Source organism: Eublepharis macularius, chromosome 19 (assembly GCF_028583425.1).
Source record: "Eublepharis macularius isolate TG4126 chromosome 19, MPM_Emac_v1.0, whole genome shotgun sequence".
NCBI lineage: Eukaryota > Metazoa > Chordata > Lepidosauria > Squamata > Eublepharidae > Eublepharis > Eublepharis macularius.
Genome location: NC_072808.1, coordinates 17,779,683 through 17,798,919, shown reverse-complemented (window position 1 = coordinate 17,798,919; position 19,237 = coordinate 17,779,683). Strand labels below are relative to the sequence as shown.

Genomic DNA, 19,237 nt, shown 5'->3' with positions numbered 1-19,237 from the left:
CAGTCTGGAGTCCCACGGGCTGGGGTTCTACTGTATAACAAACCAAAGATAAACTTACAGGTTGGTATAAAATGACTCCTTCATTAAAAACATGGCTGACCACCTTTTAAAGCACAGGATAAGTGACAGAAATAAGTGGTGCCTTCGCAGAGTAATTTCATGGCCCTTTGAGAAACATACATTTAGGTCTGCACTCTCCAACCTGGTTCTTCGATGCTGCACAGAGTGTTTTATTTTCATTTTGCTTCGTTTATACTCAGCCTTTCTCCCCAGGGAGGACCCAAAGTGGCTTACATCATTCTCCTCTCCTCCAGTTTATCCTCACGACACCCCTGAGAGGTAGGGTAGGCTGAGAGTATGTGACTGGTCCAAGGTCACCCAGGCAGCTTCCATGGCAGAGTCAGGAGTCGAACCTGGGTCACCCAGATCCTAGTCCATCATTCTAGCCATTACACCACATTGGCTCTAATCCGTACAGTGGTTAGAGTGTCAGACTCAGAAGACCTGTGTTCAAATAACCACTCTCTGTAATGCTGATTGGATGACTGTGGGACAATCTCTCTCCCGCCCTTTCTCCCTACATACAGTTTACCATAGAGTTTTGTGCAAATCGTGGAACATTGTGCAACTTCCAGGTGTTTGCTGGAAGTGACATCATGCCATTCCCACCCCTCCTTCTCCCACTGGTGGTCAGCCAGTGTCAGCCTGTGGCTAGATAAGGCTCTTCCTACAGGTTCCCTTTCAAAAGCAAACAAGAGTCCATTGATTGAATAAGGAAACTTTACTGCAGAAAAGGTCCATTATAGTCCACTGTCCTGAATAGAAGACTCAGGATGGTACACAGTCATTGTTACCAATGAAGGGCAAAGCATGAGGTACAGAGTAACAGTTCCCATCTAATCAGCCTCCCCCCACAGTTCTCAAAACAACATCTTTCAGTCTTGGGAAGCTGCTCTCCTTCAAGGCCAATGCTTGGTGGAACGGTGTTAGACAAAACAGTCTCCTCCGGTGGGAAAGCGGCCTGGGAACTGGTGCACCTGCGGGGAAAGCACTTAGACACTAGAAGCATTAGAAAATGGAGTCAGTACAGTTTAAACACACACTGGACCTGACAGCCAGTAGCTGGCAACCATATTTATACCACTCCCTTCTCCCTACATACAGTTTACCATAGAGTTTTGTGCAAATCCTAGAACATTGTGCAACTTACAAGTATTTGCTGGAAGCGACATCATGCCATTCCCACCCCTCCTTCTCCCACTGGTTGTCAGACAGTGGCAGTTGACCATATTTATACCCCCTCTTCTCCCTTCATACAGTTTACCATGGAGTTTTGTGCAAATCCTGAAACATTGTGCAACTTCCAGGTATTTGCTGGCAACCATATTTATACCCTGCCTTTCCCCCAACGGGGATCCAAAGTGGCCTACATTGTTCGCCTCTTCTCTGTCTTAGCCTCACAACAATCCTGCTCCTCAAGCTGATAATGAATCGGTAGATTTCCTGGAGCGGTACCCTAATGGAGCCTGCGTGTCCCTGTCCCTTGGCCAAAATCCCAACAGAGATAACCTGAACATAAAATTGGCTCTCCTGACAGTTCCTGGCTAACAGCCACCAGCAGTTCTCCCTTGCCCGATCCTTTGCGACCTAAAATGATATCGGCACCAGCATTCAGAATTGATGTAGTGTCTGACTCACGGCTGTAAATGTGCTTTGAGCATTAGCGATTAATAGATTTCAAGGGAGCTCTGCAATCATCAAACATTACTGTCTGGGTAGCACAGAGCACCCTGCCACTGGGGGAAGAGGCAAACACGCGCTTTCCGGGTGAGCTACAGGCAAGTCTGTGCATTAAAAATGTAATCACTGTATGAGTTATCCTCAAGCGAATTCAAAGCCTTCCTCAAGGTAATCCCAATAAAGTCATGTTCTATTACCTCCATTTGGAACAGTTAGAAAAGGAATGTATATTTGCCTTGCTCATTTGGCCCATGGCCTAAGCACACACAATGTTCCCTGTGTCCTGCCTGGACCTGTGTGATCCACACGCACTTGCAAGTTCTCTGCTGTATTTGGATCAAGATTGCACGTCACAAGGAGAAAGCACTTCAGTCTCCCCACAACGAGGCCATTTTCCTGACTTGGAACAGCACCGGTGGCATTATTTGCCATTTGGGGAGGGGCTCCAGATATACTGATAGGGTGCATTAAGGTTTTCTAATGGGGAAAATAGCTCTCCCCTGGGACAATTTCAAGTTAGGAATGTAGTATGTAGCAGGGAGAAGATATAAACAGCTGAACTCACCGAGTGCTGTGTTTCTGATCCAAACGGGACCTATGAGCCTGGGGACGGAATTTTCAATGGGGAACACACAAGTGCTTCTCTGCTCACAGTCTTTGTGACCAATCAAAACCCAACCCAAGGACTGTGTCGTGTTATTCGGCCCAGAGGTTTCAACCTTATGTACACTGACTCATGTAAAAGGGGGCTTGCTTCAAAGTCAAAAGGACTGGATTGCATGTGTTCTTTTGCAAGTCATGTGGCAAGCATATTACTGAAGTGCATGTTGTTCTTGTTGTTGTTGCCCTGTTTGGGCTGCAAGATTTCATCACTGCTCTTCTGTGATCGCTAGGGTTGCCAGCCTCCAGGTGGTGGCTGGAGATCTCCCGGAATGACAACTGATCTCCAGGTGACAGAGATCAGTTACTCTGGAGAAAATGGCAGCTTTGATGGGTGGACACTATGGTATTATTCCATTCTGAGGCTCCTCCCCTCACCAAACCCCACCCTCTCCAAGCTCCACCCCCAAAATCTCCAGGAATTTCCCAACCCGGACCTGGCAAATTGCACCTGGCTTCCAACTTGATCCTCCAAGGTGGACTTTGCTGAAGTGACAGAGGAAGAGTTGGAGAAGTATTGCCAGGGTGAAACCTGAATATTCCACCTGTGTTTTTAAATTTTGGCTTAAATTGGGAGGTGAGGCAGCTGGGGCTTCACGTACCCATTTCCCCCAGTCCTTTCATTTGCTCCCCCCACCTGTTGTGTGGGACTCCACTCAATACAATGGGTCAGAGAGGAAGGAGGATAATAATAACAATAATAACTGCACTTATATACTGCTCTTCTAGACAGATGAATGCCCCACTCAGAGCGGTGAACAGTGTTGTTATTAACCCCACAATACAGCTGGGGAGCTGGGCTGAGAGGAGTGCCTTGCCCAAGGCCAGCTGCTGAGCTCAGGGCAGTAGCGAGATTCAAACCAGCAGAATGCTGATTCACAGCCCAACCACTTACCCGCTGTGCTACAGGATGAAGGGGCTAGGGGCACAAATGGAGCAGTTTGGGAGAAGGCACTGTTAACCTTGTCTCCCAGTTCAGCTGGGAATTTAACAGTGAGGGAGGAAGCTCTGGATACCAACCTAGCAACCCATGAGCCCAGAATTCTCCCCTCTGCACCTAATGCTGCGTGAGGATAGGTGAGCATGTGAGAAAGTGTTCTCCTTTGCACGAGTACAGCTCAGAACACCATAGGCAGGCTGTCTGGCGGCTGGAGCCGGGGACGATCTGACCTACTCACAAGAAGTTCTGTACCGAGTGCTGAGCTAAACACACGCTTGATTAATTCAAATTGGAAATACAAATGCTTTAATTGAGAAGCATTCCGAACATGAAATATGAGCGGAGCTTCAGGAATCCATAACGTATCTCTGATATACAAAACGCGCTCATTCAATAATGTATTTTGCTACTGCTGTAATGACTTGCATAATTGGTTGTCTGTTGGTTATTGGGAGGTTTTATTTATGCATTTGCAAGAACAAAGTGTGTGTGTGTGGTGGGGGGGGGATAAAAAGCATAAGAGGAATCGGCAGTCCAGGTCTGACCAAGCTGTTTTCATCAAATGCCCAATTCACTTATAGCCTGAGAGGCGTTGTAGCCATTTCTCGGTGGCAAGCTATTTGTACAAAGCAGCTCTCCGTGCCGTTTGGGCAATTTTCAGTATGACAGTACCAAATGTGAACAAAACGCATTGGTGAAAATTGCAGAATCCACATGGGGGAAACTGATGGACAAATCGCTTGCTAGGAAAGCTGCCTCTACATGCTTGGCTTGTAAAGAAAATTACCAAAATGGTGCAGAACTGCTTCATACAAATGGCTTGTTATTTTGAAGTGGCCTACAACAGCGGTGGGCTGGCTCTGGTCTTCTATGGACCAGTCTCATGAGAAACGCCCCCCCATTGTTTGCTGGTATCTTTTCAGTTTCCAGAGTAAGAATTGTCTACAATCTCACAAATAGCTACATTATCATTAATCTGCAGTGTTCCAGCTTAAGAACAGGAAGGGCTTTGTTGGATCAAATCCGAGTCCAGTACAGCCCGGAAAATCCACAACAACCACCGAGTCCAGTATTCTTTGCAAAGATCTCATCAATCCTCCAAGGTGGCACCAGTGGGTGCCCACTAGTGTGTGGTGCCCATTTGCTATTTTCCGGGGGGGGGGGGAATCCAGAAGGTCTTGAATAAAGTATTTTAAAGTGGAGCTTTGAGTCCCTCCCTACAAGCGGACCGACAAGTAAGCCTGTTCTTGCTGTTCTCCCTTGACTTGACCCTGGGTGCATAAGGCAACTTATACTGTTTGTTCACTAAGTGATGTGCCCCAACAAGTGCTGGAGAGTCACACTTTCAGAACAAATATTAGGAGAATTCATCCCCAAAGAGACCCAGGGTGGAATCCTGCACTGGAAACTGTTCAGAGATAAAGGAGCAGAGAAAAGCTTTTTCAGATGCGCAGCCGTTACAACTCCGCTCGCTTTGATTGCATTGCATTTCGAGGTCAGGATTGGAATCCAAAATGAGTTTTGGTAGACTGATGAGTTGCCTTGTCATTGAGACGATGGCTTTCAAGCAAGATTAATATAAACTGCGGTGACAAGGAGAGCTAAGACGGGCTGGAGGGGAAGGCTCTAATGTGGGGAAGAACTCAACAGCAGTTAATTTTTATTTTGTTAAAAGAGAGCTGCTCAAGCCTGCTGGGTAGCTCTGCCTCTCTGGCCTGGAAGCTCTAACCCCTAGTCCCAGGAGGATGGAAGTAGGCTGTGGTTTTTATGTGGCAAGAGAAATGCGTTCTGCAGAAGTTCAGAGGCCTTTTCCTGCATATGTTCAAAAACTGTGCTTTGATGTGTTTAAACCTCAGTGATGGAGGCAATTGTCTGGCTATAGTACCACACAGAGTAGGGTTGCCAGCCTCCAGGTGGGGACTGGAGATCTCCTGCAATTAAAACTGATCTCCAGACGACAGAGATCATTTCCCCTGGAGAGAAAACAGCTGCTTAGAGCCAAGCTACAAGTGACACTTGACACAGGTTGTACACTTATCAGCTTCCCTCAAGTTTTGATGGGAAATGTAGGCATCCTGGTCTTGCAGCTGTAATGGAGAGCCAAGCTGTAAAACCAGGACGCCTACATTTCCCATCAAAACTTGAGAGAAGCTGACAAGTGTACAACCTGTGTCAGGCATCACTTGTAGCTTGGCTCTTAGCTGAGCTCCCTCCCTCTCCTCCCCCAAACCCACTTTCCTCTTGCTCTACCTGTAAATTTCCAGGAATTTCCCAAACTGGAGTTGTCAGCTCTAGCACAGAAAGACCCTTGAGACAGGAGCAAACATTTATAGCCCATCTGCATAATACAAAGTCCTCCTTTTTGTTAGAGACCAACACAAAGACTTTTCATTGTGCATGTGGTGGGAGTTTTGCAGGGTTATTGTGAGGTATTGTTCACTGAAGTGAGATTCCTGTGTTTTCTTTTAAGAAGGAAGAGAGTAGAATGGAGTTTCTTTGCAAAGGGATCCCAAAAAGTTTAGAACTCTAAATCTTTTAACTGCTTGTGTGTCCTGCTTCAAAGATTCAAGGACGTGTTAATTAGAGATCAACATGAACCGGGAAAATACTGAACCAGGCAGTTCGTGGTTCGACACATTTCATGAACCATGAACTTTCATGAACTTGCCCCGGTTCATGAACCATTTCATTTGGTTCATGAAAACGTCACTTCTGGGGCAGCAGAAGGTCTGCAGAAAGCCCCTCCTCCCCATTGCCTAGGAAACTGATTGATCAGCACCAGGCTGTCTGCAATGACACACCGAAAAACGAACCAAACAAACCAGCCTAAAGTTCGTGAACAGCTGGTTCGTGAACCACAAACTGATGTGGTTCGTGATGACCTTTGGTTCGTATTTTGGTTCGTGCCCATCTCTAGTCTTTATACACATAGAAAAGAGGCACAGCTCCAGTTAGCCATGACTAAATCCCATTGGAAATAAGATTTTAGCGCACAACGATCTCTTTCTTCATTGGTTTCAGTAGGATAGCCTGCTTTTTACAAACAGGAAATGGAGACAGCCAGTCTGTGTGTGCTAGAATCAGATTTCGCATGGGTCCAAGTCAGGCGCCCTCTGCTTTTGAGGTGTAGAGAATTACAGACAGCGCTGTTTGCCTTGCTGTGTTGCTGTGGAGATTAAAGTGGTAGCTGGTGAGCTCCCCCCCACTTTCAACTCTCAGGAGTCCTGGTCCATATTGAACCTGGCTTAGAGCTGTGCTTCTCTGCAAGATGGTGCAAAATTGGACACTGGTCTATGGTGGAACAGCCAGCTCTGAAGCTTGCTTGCTCATCCATCAATATATTTTCTCAATCTAGCCATTCAAGAACTTTCCAATATGATAATAACATTCTATCTATATAATAATAACATTTGATTTATATACTCCCCTTCAGGACAACTTAACACCCACTCAGAGCGGTTTACAAAGTATGCTATTATTATCCCCAGAACAATCATCCTGTGAGGTGGGTGGGGCTGCGAGAGCTCCAAAGAGCTATGACTGACCCAAGGTCATCCAGCTGGCTTCAAGTGGAGGAGTGGGGAATCAAACTTGGTTCTCCAGATTAGAGTCCTGCCGCTCTTAACCAAGACACCAAACTGGCTCTCACACCAAACTTCTTGATTATAGTTTACTAACAACACTAAAGAGCAAGAGTCCAGTAGCATCTGTAAGACTAACAAAATTTGGTATCTAAAGAAGTGAGCTGTGACTCACAAAAGCTCATACCCTACCACCAGGGCTCATTTCGAGGGGGAACGTGCTGGAATGCAGTTCCGGCAGTTCCCCAAAGAGGTCACATGTCAGGTGGCCCCGCCCACCTGACTCTCAGCCATTTTGGGCCTGTTTCAACCTGGATTGGGGCCGAAACGGCCCAGATCGGGCCTCTGATGGGTGGTGGATCATTCTCCCACTCAGCAGCGGCCCGATCCTGACCATTTTGTGCCCCTTTTCGGCCATTTTCAGCCCCTTTTTGCCATTTTGGGCCCAATTTCGGCCCTGAATGTCTAGGATTGGGTCCAAAACAGCCAGGATAGGTGATGTCAGGGGGTGTGGCATATGCAAATCAGTTATGCCAATGACACACTTCTGGTGATGTCAAAGGGTGTGGCAAACGCTAAAGAGTTATGCTAATGAGTTCCTCCAGCTCTTTTTCTACGAAATGACCTCTGCCTACCACAAATGTTGTTAGTCTTATAGATGCTACTGGACTCTTGCTATGTTCTACTACTGCAGACAGACTACCAAGGCTACCCAGCTTGATCTATAACAACACTAAGGATACTAATTGGTCAGTAGTTGACAGGATTCAATTTTTCTCTTTTTTATATATTGAGATGAAAATTTCAAGGCCCCAGTCTTAGTGGATACAAGCCAACAAAATAATATGAGTTAAAAGTGCAGCGAGCATTTGAGCCTACCAGTCAATGCTGCGTTTATTTTTATTTTACTTTTCTTTTTATTTCTTTTTCTTCTTATGATTATTACTGCTGACTCTCCGGAGCTGATCTTGTATTGAAATAAAATTTGACTGGCTGACTGGCAACTCCCTCTTAGATCAGTCCCTACGGCTGGCCAGAGCTGCTGCTCTGGGGCAGCAGTGACCAATGCTGGCCGTGGAAAGTGATGCCTGGCTGCTAGTTATGGAGCAGGTTGCTGATAAACCGCAGGCTTGACTGGATCCCAGCCATTAGCAGCACGGAAAGGGACTGGCAACCCTCCTGAGCCTATTCCACTGCTGCCTGGGTTTAAGCCAAGCCGTTGTGGCAACACTGTTCAATATACATCATAGGGCTGAGAACTGCTGTAGCACAGTGGGTAAAGAGTTCGGCTGCGAATCAGCACTCTACTGGTTCAAATCCCACTACTGCCATGAGCTCAGTAGGTGGCCTTGGGCAAGCCACTCCTCTCAGCCCCAGCTCCCCAGCTGAATTGTGGGGATAACAATAACACTGACTTGTTCACCACTCTGGGTGAGGCACTAATCTGTTCAATATACATCGTAGGGCTGAGAACTGCTGTAGCACAGTGGGTAAAGAGTTCGGCTGCGAATCAGCACTCTACTGGTTCAAATCCCACTACTGCCATGAGCTCAGTAGGTGGCCTTGGGCAAGCCACTCCTCTCAGCCCCAGCTCCCCAGCTGAATTGTGGGGATAATAATAACACTAACTTGTACACCGCTCTGGGTGAGGCACTAATCTGTCTAGAAGAGCGGTATGTAAGCGCAGTTATTGTTGTTGTTAACAACTCTGGTTTGGGCAATTTCTGGAGATCTCGGCGAGGCGTTCAGGGATGGCAGAGTTTGGGGACGGAACTCAGTGGGGATGTAATGACAAACAATCTGCACTCCAAAGCTACCATTTCCTCCATGAGTAGGATTGCCAACCTCGGGAGGGGGCGCCAAAAGAGCACCTAGAATTACAACTGATCACCATACCACAGAGATCAGATCCCCTCGAGAAAATGGTTGCTTTGGAGAGAGGGCTCTTTGGCATTATAACCTGATGAGATCCTTCCCCTCTCTAAACCCTGCCTTCCCCTGGCTCCACTCCCAAACCTCCAAGAACTGCTCAAACTGGAGTCAGCAAGCATATCCATGAGAACTGATCTCCCATCTGGAAATCAGTTGCAATTCCAAGAGAACTCAATCTTCACCAAGAGGTTGGGGGACACTTTTTACCTTGCTTGGGGAAACAAGACACCTTCAGCCAGCCCTGGTTCGTTGCCCAAGCAGATCTGATTTGCTTTCCCACCTGTCTGATGGAAGAAGACCTAGATCTGTTCCATGCAGACTAGATTTCAGGTTGGCGATGAGATCAGTTATACATGTGAGCACAATTTAAGAAAGTTGGCCAGGGCTTTTTTTCAGCAGGAACGCAGTGGAACGGAGTTCCGGCACCTCTTGAGAATGGTCACATGGCTGGTGGCCCCGCCCCCAGATCTCCAGACAGAGGGGAGTTGAGATTGCCCTCTGCAGATGGCAACGATCAGAGGAAAGCCACAAAAACAAAAACAGATTTAGAAATCCAAGGATGAAAGAACAGGTCATTATTAGCACTAAAATAAGCCAAAATGGGAAAGCACCAATCGTCTTCCAATTCGTTTTTTGAAAGTTATAAAGAAGTGACATCGAGGGCTGGGCATAGCTCTGAGTGGCCCTGGGCTGCTGTCTAGCACAGTGTTCTGTTGGGGATGGGTCAGGAAAGCAAGGTGCCAGTTCTGGTTCTGGTCTCCATGGCCATTTTATCTGCCCTGGCTTCAGTGCTGTAGGGAAGCGGGTCCCCCCACCCCGCTTCTCATAGCATTGTCATGCATTTGTGCAACTCCCAAGGTTTCCTGGGCTTTTCACCAATCTTTCTCAGGCCTGTTTTGCTGCAAAGGTTTGGGAAAGATCACAGCAAACTGTCGTGTGGGTGGGAAAGTTCGGATTTTCCACACGGCAGCGGTTTTTGTTGACCCTGGCCCCATGGCAGCCATTCCCCCTCCCGCCGTTGGGCGGGGGGAGTGTATTTTATCAACAATGTTAGAACGAATATTTGTAAAATGGTTTATGAATTCCCAGCGTTTATTTTTTTAAAAGACTCTAGCCCTTTTCATTGGGGTGATATAAAGGGAAAGGCATATCTCCACAACAAAAGAGGCTAGAGACTTGCAGTGAAATCCTAAACAGAGTTACTCCAGTCTAAGCCCATTAAAATCAATGCGCTTAGACAGGAGTAACTCTGCTTAGGATTTCACTGTTACTTAAAAAAAGAAAGCTGGGGATTCTGAGAACGTTATAACGTTATATTCATATAAGAGCATTCAGTCGCTGATTTAAAAAAAAAAAACTGAAAAGCCGCGGTTGCTTTGGGGGATGAGGGATGGCTGTTACTAGGGGACTGGGATAGGAAACTTGTTGGCGGGTTGCACAGCAATGAGATATAAGTTTGCAGAGTTTGATAATAGCGCAATGCAGGGCTTTTTTTCTGGGGAATGAGGTGGCGGAACTCAGTGGGTTGCCCTCAGAGAAAATGGGCACATGGCTGGTGGTCCCACCCCCTGATCTCCCAACAGAGGGGAGTCGAGATTGCCCTCCGCGGTGCGGAGGGAAATCTCAACTCCCCTCTGTTGGGAGATCAGGAGGCGGGACCACCAGCCATGTGCCCATTTTCAAGAGGTTCCGCAACTCCGTTCCCCTGCGTTCCCCCTGAAAAAAAGCCCTGGCACAATGGAAATAAGTAGACAGACTTCTGTGATTCTAGCTCTATAAAAAATACTTTACTACATAATAGGGTAAAAAGGGTACATTTGGTAGGAAAAACAACAAACAGATTCTGACTACATCTTGATAGTCTCAACTAGCTACTAGAGAGAGAAAAGCACAGACTGCATGGTCTAGTGAAGTAGTAGCAGTGTTGCAGACTGAACAAAGAGCAATAAAACCTTAGTATATGTTGCTAGCTAATTGCCCCCCAATAAACTGGCTCATCCAATAGACAATCCTGGATTCCCTCATTAAGACTAAAGACACCCACTTTCCCTGGCGAGAACTTCTCTCGAAGCCTAAGTAGTCCTAACTAGATATCTGACTAAACAAACAGAACAACAATTTAACTCTTGCATGACTGAGCATAGGACACTTGCAAAAAGTCCAGCAACCCCTTCTCAAGTTCTGAAGCTCAAGTCATGAAGGTTCTTCTTCTTGTGCAGCCATTCCAGCTTCTCCTTCTCAGGTGGTTTGATGAGGCTATCTGCAAAATATAAAAATTGGTTTAGTTTGTCTATGCCAAAGTCCTTGAGTAGATGGGGGATGAATTCCAGCTCATTGCAGGCTTGTGCTTCAGTGGTAGGCTTGGTGACTAGATGTTGCCTTTGGCTTGTCCAGCTGTTCAGGTTGTTTTCAAGCTGCTTTCCCTCAGTGAGGCTGAGATAAGCTTGTCCCATTGTAATCAAGAATTGATTGCTGGTAAAGGTAATGATGGCCACAAGCTTAGATAGTTTTAAGAGGGAAGGAGACAGATCCACGGAGGACAGATCCATCGAGAGCTCCCAGCCAGGGTGACTGAAGGGAGCATCCATCAACAGTGCCAGGGAAGGCCTTGGCCCCTATGCCCTGTTCATTAATGCCTCAGGGCAACAGGTTGGCCACAGTTTGAAAGAGAATGCTGGACTGGACCACTGGTCTGATCTAGCAGGGCTCTTCTTATGATGCGCAGCGGTGGGAGCATCTGAGGATGTAGGAGGAAGTCCATTTCTAGTGCCGGGACTGAGCTTGGAACATATAAGGTAACTATGGAGAAGGATGCTGAGCATGTGCTTACTGAGACGAAGAAAGAATGTAGGATCTGGGACATGTTGGGACCATCGTCTGCCCTGTTTGGTGTGGGCTGCCAACTGTTCCAATCCCAGTCTCCATACATGATATGGTACCTTATGCCCTAACTGGATAGCCCAGGTCAGATCTCAGAAGCTAAGTAGGGTCAGCCTTGGTTAGGAATTGGATGGGAGACCTCCAAGGAAGACCCGGGGTTGCAGAGGCAGGCAATGGCAAACCACCTCTGTTCCTCTCTTGCCCTGAAAACCCCACCAGGGGTCGCCGTAAGTCAGCTGTGACTTGTCGGCACTCTCCACCACCATGACACCTTAGGCTTGTGGATCGTTCCATAAAGATCTGACGGAGGCTCAAGGGGACCTGATGCGGTCTTGTAGCACTGCCTCTTAAGGGTCGCTTACAGGTATGTTGTTCTTGGGCACCTGTATCACAATGCTCAGGTTGGAAGACCATAAGCGAGCCTCAAATGCAGCGTTCCCCTTCAGAATATTTTCTAGTGTGAACCAGAAAAAAAGACCACTCTCCCCTGCCTTGGGGCACCGCTCCCAGCAAGAAAGGAAATCATCCCAGGGGCCTTGGGGGCAACCTCCTATTCTGATGGAATCAGATGTGCCAAGAGTCTTTGCCTGGCAGTGGGCTCTCTGCCAGGTCACGGGCCTTGACAGCGCCTCATCCTTGCTGATGCTTAAAGTCCGGTCCTTATTAGCCATGATACTAAGCTAAAATGGAACCTCCATATTCAGATGCAGTATACCAGTACCAAATAGTGGAACCCCTGGTTGGCTGCTGTTTGAAACTGAATGCTGGCTAGATGGAACTTTGATCTGATGCAGTAAGGTAATAATGTTTGAACCACAGATATACCCTCCATAGCCCAGGTGTATTTTTATTTTATTTTCTGTATCCGCACAATTCCATCCCCTGCCCATCAGAAGGTGCGTCTGTGCTTCAACCCCGGGAATAACGTGGGGAACAATGGAATTGAAATAGATCTCCAGCATTAATGAATTCATTCATTCACTCATTCGCTCCTCCATTCATGCCAGGGCCTGCTGTGTCTTAATATTCAATTACCTTCTTCCTCTACACCCCTGCCCAGCACTGCTCCCATTATTTATCTCCCAGGGGCCCGTCCATCAGAGAAAACCAAGGCTTTATTAAGGCCATAATTCCTGAAACCTGCTGTTTGCCGACAGAAGCTTTAGATCTGCACTTCATAAGCTAACCGCTTGGTGCAAATTTTGTTCCACAATATTGAGGGTGGGGGCAGGGGGTGAGAACACGGAAACCATCCCAGGGAAGAAGGGGAATCATCCATTATAGGCAGGGTTACCAACCTCTAGCTGGCGCCTAGAGTTGTCCTGGAATGACAACTGATTTCCAGACTACACAGATCAGTTCCTCTGCAAGAAATGTGAACTCTGGAGGGTGGACCCTATGGCCTCACAACTTGGGTTGCCAAGTCCAGGTTGGGAAATTCCTGGAGGTTTGGGGGTGGAGCATTGGGAAGGCAGGGTATGGAGAGGGGAGGGACCTCAGAGGCGTATGAAGAAATAAGAGTCCACCTTCCAAAGCAGCCCTTTTCTCTAAGAGCTCTGTTTTCTGGAGATCTGTTGTAATTCTAGATCTTCAGGCTCCACCTAGAGGTTGGCAACCTGACCTCAAACCCATGCTGCATGCCTTCCCTTCCTGAAACTCTGCTCTACTTAGGCACCCCTCCCCCAATCTTCAGGAATTTCGCAAGCCAAAATTTGCAAACCGTATTGTGGGGGCAAACTGATGCCTAAGGAATCTTGAGAAATAATACTGTGTGACCAAGAGTCCAGCTTACACTTGAGACCAATTTTTTTCTTTCTGTAGGTAAGGCAAGGTAGTAATTACATTTGGGGGGAATTTCATAGGGTCAGTAAAAATAATAACTTTATTAGGACTAGTTAGTGGTTCCAATGAAGTATGCAAGCTTTCAAGTTGCACAGAACTATTCGTCACTGAGTACGTAGGGACAATTATCTCCAAACCTCACATGCTTGCATTCATGGTGGACATTCCTAATAACAATATTATTGTATATTGGCTGTGTGAATTTCATTCTTACGGTAACGGATCAACATGGCTACCTAATTTTGATCTTTTCCAGAGAACACCCGACCCCAATTTTCCATATGTTTTGAATTAGGTTTGCCTGCTGACATCAGTAAGCAGACTGCATCAGAGAAAAGATCATATTTCAGACCTAGAGACTGAGGGCAAGGAACAGATTTCTCTCTTGTAAATTAAAAAGAAGAAGAAGCCTGTAGATTCTAGTATCTTCCTAGATTCATGGAAGCTAGAAACAAGTATGGTTGCCAATGGACCAGGAAAAAAGAAACAGCGTAATTAGCTTTTGTGCTTTCAGTGTCAGCTCAATTCACTGAAATCAGCAGGTAAAAGTTCTCCCAGTGTGAAGATGTGGACTGATTCTGCACACGTTGGATAATGCACTTTCAATGCACTTTATCAATCGTTTGAGGTGGATTTTTTGTTCCGCACACAAAAAAATCCATTCCAAATTATCTATAAAGAGGATTGGAAGTGCATTATCCAACGTGTGCGGAATCACTCATGTGTGCCATTCAGGCTTCTCCCTGAAAGGGAGGTGAAATGGACAGAATTTTGGGGAGGCAAAGATGAAATAAACAAGCTACAAGTGAGGAATGACACTTGAACGGCAAGTGAACAGACTCACATGTATTCCTCCCTGTTCACTTGCCCTCCACTTGCCCTCCACTCAATCACTTGGAGGGCAAGTGGAGGGCAAGGGAACAGGGAGGAATACACGTGTGTCTGTTCACTTGCCGTTCAAGTATCATTCGTCACTTGTAGCTTGGCCCATAGTGTCTCCCTTCACTTGAGTGTCTCGTGTAAGAGGTCTCGTGTAGAGAGACTCATAGAAAGATCTATGTAGTGATGGGACTTCTAGAAACAGAATTGTAAGGGATTTTAAGGAATAAGATGACATAAAGCAGAAGCTAGAGTCTGCCACTAAAAAAAATATTTTTTTTTGCCAAGTTTTGTGCCATGAAATGCCCAATTCTTTTCCAGGGAAAGGGCAGCATTGGAGGGTGGATGGCGTGGCCTCACATCCCAGCTGACCTCCCTTCCCAAACGCCATGGCCCCCATATTTCCAGGAACGTCCCAAGCTGGAATTGGCAAACCGACTCTGCAGCTGTCCTGCTAAAACCAGTTCTGCAGGAGTGAGGAGATGATCATTTCACTACACAACAGGACAAAACCTCTGTTCTTGATTTCCGCATCTCAGACCCCCAAAAGCAGCCCAGGATGGGTTTTTTGGATCCCCCCCTACCTCTGTATGTGAACATATGAGAGAGCAACTGTCAATCCCGGGCAGTTAGGTCCCTTCAAGTTCTCCACAGTTAACACACCGGCGTTCCGGTTGATGCAACTTTATTAGAGATCCGTACAGTTCAGGGTGTTCACACAAAGGTAGCAATTGGCAGAATTGACTATGCAACAATGGGCACTACTAATTATAGGGAAGCTTCCTGCCCTTTGGGTCTGTTGACGTTCTGGTGCGAAACCCCAAAGAGTTACATGGGAACTGATTAGTTTAGGCTAGACAGAGTACAGAATGAAATCATCGCAGTCTCTGAGAAACGATCCATTGCTCGCTGCCCGCACCTTGCTTCCAAGGACACTTCCTACAAAAGTGAAAGTAAATACTTACAATAGATAACAGACAGCCCCCCCGCTGGCTCAGCGCATTGCACGTTAGCAGTTTACACACTCTCAGATGATTTATACAGAACACAACCGTAGCAAACAGTTATGATCAGCACAAAATGCGTAACACAATATCGGCAGGTACGCTGGCATACGTGACAGCAACCGGTGGAGGAAAAAAGCAAATAGCTACAGTAACTCCCCCTCCCTTCCAGCTATGGTGACATGGTGCCCAGCACCATTGCGGGAAAGATCTTTGGCTCCATCTGCTCGCTCAGTGGAGTGCTGGTCATCGCCCTCCCAGTCCCTGTCATTGTGTCCAACTTCAGCCGCATCTACCACCAGAACCAGCGGGCGGATAAACGGCGGGCTCAGCAGGTGAGTGTGACGAGGGCTGGAAAGGGCTGAGACAAGACAGCGTGTGCGTGTGGGGTGGCGGTGGCTTAGCTCTCGTTTTATACACGTTCCTCCTCTTCTCCCCTTGCAGAAGGTTCGTTTGGCCCGGATCCGGCTGGCCAAGAGCGGCACGACCAATGCTTTCCTGCAGTACAAACGGAATGGAGGCCTAGAGGTAGGAAATGCGGTTGCAGATGTTCTTGGGCACCTTGGAACCTGCCCCCCTTGCCTCCTGTGGTTGCAGATGTTCAGGCCCCTCGGAACCTGCCCCCCTTGCCTCCTGGGGTTGCAGATGTTCAGGCCCCTTGGAACCTGCCCCCCCTGCCTCCTGTGGTTGCAGATGTTCAGGCCCCTCGGAACCTGCCCCCCTGCCTCCTGTGGTTGCAGATGTTCAGGCCCCTCAGAACCTGCCCCCCTTGCCTCCTGTGGTTGCAGATGTTCATGCCCCTCGGAACCTGCCCCCCTTGCCTCCTGTGGTTGCAGATGTTCAGGCCCCTCGAAACCTGCCCCCCCTGCCTCCTGTGGTTGCAGATGTTCAGGCCCCTCGGAACCTGCCCCCTTGCCTCCTGTGGTTGCAGATGTTCAGGCCCCTCGGAACCTGCCCCCCTTGCCTCCTGTGGTTGCAGATGTTCAGGCCCCTCGGAACCTGCCCCCCTTGCCTCCTGTGGTTGCAGATGTTCAGGCCCCTCGGAACCTGCCCCCCTTGCCTCCTGTGGTTGCAGATGTTCAGGCCGCTCGGAACCTGCCCCCTTGCCTCCTGTGGTTGCAGATGTTCAGGCCCCTCGGAACCTGCCCCCCTTGCCTCCTGTGGTTGCAGATGTTCAGGCCCCTCGGAACCTGCCCCCCTGCCTCCTGTGGTTGCAGATGTTCAGGCCCCTCGGAACCTGCCCCCTTGCCTCCTGTGGTTGCAGATGTTCAGGCCCCTCGGAACCTGCCCCCCTTGCCTCCTGTGGTTGCAGATGTTCAGGCCCCTCGGAACCTGCCCCCCTTGCCTCCTGTGGTTGCAGATGTTCAGGCCCCTCGGAACCTGCCCCCCTGCCTCCTGTGGTTGCAGATGTTCAGGCCCCTTGGAACCTGCCCCCTTGCCTCCTGTGGTTGCAGATGTTCAGGCCCCTTGGAACCTGCCCCCCTGCCTCCTGTGGTTGCAGATGTTCAGGCCCCTCGGAACCTGCCCCCCCTGCCTCCTGTGGTTGCAGATGTTCAGGCCCCTTGGAACCTGCCCCCCCTGCCTCCTGTGGTTGCAGATGTTCAGGCCCCTTGGAACCTGCCCCCCCTTGCCTCCTGTGGTTGCTGATGTTCAGGCCCCTTGGAACCTGCCCCCCCCTTGCCTCCTGTGGTTGCAGATGTTCAGGCCCCTTGGAACCTGCCCCCCCTTGCCTCCTGGCCACCACGCTCAGCAGACACTGGTGATAGAAAACATCTAACTCTGTTTTGCCAGGTTTTTTCAGCACGGCTTATTGCATGTTTGAATAGATTTTTTTTAAAAAGCCAACTCCCCAAACTTAGAAAAGTAGCACACTTGGGAGGAAGATTGTGAATGTTTTCTGTATGCAGGCAATTATTTTCAAAGTAGGAAAGCATCCTACTATATAAAAGGGTAACCTTGTTCCCGAAAACTCACATTGGCGCAGGCACAGTTGCGCCCTTCCCAACTAGTCAGCCAGGAAGGGCAGAGCATCTGCCTGCCCTCCTCAGCTGATCAGAGGGCAGAAGGGGGTAGCGAGCCCGCTGCCTGGTGAACCTGACCCCTTCTCCCAGCCCAGCTGATCAGCAGGTAAGGGGGGGTGGCGGCGAACCCACTGCCCTCCCCAGCCTACCCGCCTGCCCACCCTCCTGCCAGCTCTCCCCACTTCCAGCTTTCGAGAGCCCCCATTGTATTCCCACAAGAGGCTTTGTTGCTAGTTCAGACATAAAAATCCTCGCACCACCATCTATCACAATCCAGTCCGAACTCACCTTTACCACGTGGTTATCAGAGGGTAGAGCTTGGCTCTGCCACAAGCATGAATGTACTTGTACTGCCAATCCACAAAGACTTGCACACTCTTGCTACTGTACCCAGATCATGCCATGAGGCTCGATAGGTGAGGATTTAAGTCGGAACTGCCAAGTGCAGAAACAGAGCCTGGGCTTTTTTTCTGGTCTGTCTGTTCCAAGCATGGTTTTTCTCCCACAGGACAGAGACCCTGATGCGCACTCCTTGGTTGTGCGCAACCGATCGGCCTTTGAACAGCAGCACCATCACCTCTTGCACTGCCTGGAGAAAACCACTGTGAGTAGCAGAGCATGGGGTGAAATTTGGGGCGGCGGGGGGGAGAATGTTCAAGGCAACATGGATAGGATGGGACTGGTCCACGGGAAAGGCTTCTGGGCGCACAATGGAATTTGCTATCCATCCGAAACGGGCAAGATGATAAACAAGACCGACATCTTGGCCAATTTCCACGACATCTTCCTCCTGAGTGTATAGTTCCAGGTATTTACTTTATCCTGAAAAATATCCTGCAAAAACTTGTTGGTCTCTGTGGTGCCACTGGACTCAAACCCTGTTGAATGTATAGTTTGTTCAGCAATACAATCGTATTCAATGGCAAACAACTTTATTAAGTGTAACCAGACATAAAGTTAGGGGAGGGCTCCGTGGGTCAGTGGGAAACCATCTGCTTTGCGCATAGATGGTCCCAAGTTCCACCCCTGGAATTTCCAGTTATAGAGACCGGGCCACAGGTGATATGGAAGAACTAAGGCCCTGGAGAGCCGCGGCTGGGAAGAGCAGACAAGACTGACCCTGCTGGACTGATGGTCCCATTCACTATAAGGCAACTTCATACGTGTTCGAAGTTAGGACAACATAGATACTAAATAGGAAAGGGGGATGCTCAACCGAGCAATTCTTAACCATCAGAGGAAGGATTACTCTTGGTTAAAAAAAGAAAACCTCTCCAAATTCTGCACCCAAAAAAGCAGAGTCTGCAATCAGATTAAATGATATAATCATGGATGTTTGTTTTTTACGTGCGTATCCCTCCCTTTCTTCATGGCAATACATAGGCACTCATTCAGGCGCAAGGTGGCCCCTGCAGTTCTCCTGGAGTTAAAACTGATCTCCAGACTACAGAGATCAGTTCACAACAACAACATTCGATTTATATACCACCCTTCAGGACGACTTAATGCTCACTCAGAGCGGTTTACAAAGTGTGTTATTATTATCCCCCCAACAATCACCCTGTGAAGTAGGTGGGGCTGAGAGAGCACCAGAGAGTCATGACTAGCCCAGGGTCACCCAGCTGGCTTCAAGCGGAGGATTGGGGAATCAAACCCGGCTCTCCAGATTAGAGTCCTGCGCTCTTAACCACTACACCAAACTGGCTCACCTGAAAGAAAGGGCAGCCTTGAAGGGTGGAATAATGGCATCCCCGAACC

General features: G+C 48.3%; 1 protein-coding gene across 1 annotated transcript in view; it reads left to right on the top strand.

Moving 5' to 3' along the window:
- Positions 1-19,237, top strand: part of KCND1 (potassium voltage-gated channel subfamily D member 1) — a 71,624-nt gene that overhangs the window by 39,065 nt on the left and 13,322 nt on the right. Inside the window, exons 2-4 of the mRNA XM_055003676.1 lie at positions 15,631-15,793; positions 15,903-15,986; positions 17,988-18,083. Coding sequence (XP_054859651.1) covers positions 15,631-15,793; positions 15,903-15,986; positions 17,988-18,083 — 343 coding nt within the window. The remainder of the gene's footprint in view (positions 1-15,630; positions 15,794-15,902; positions 15,987-17,987; positions 18,084-19,237) is intronic.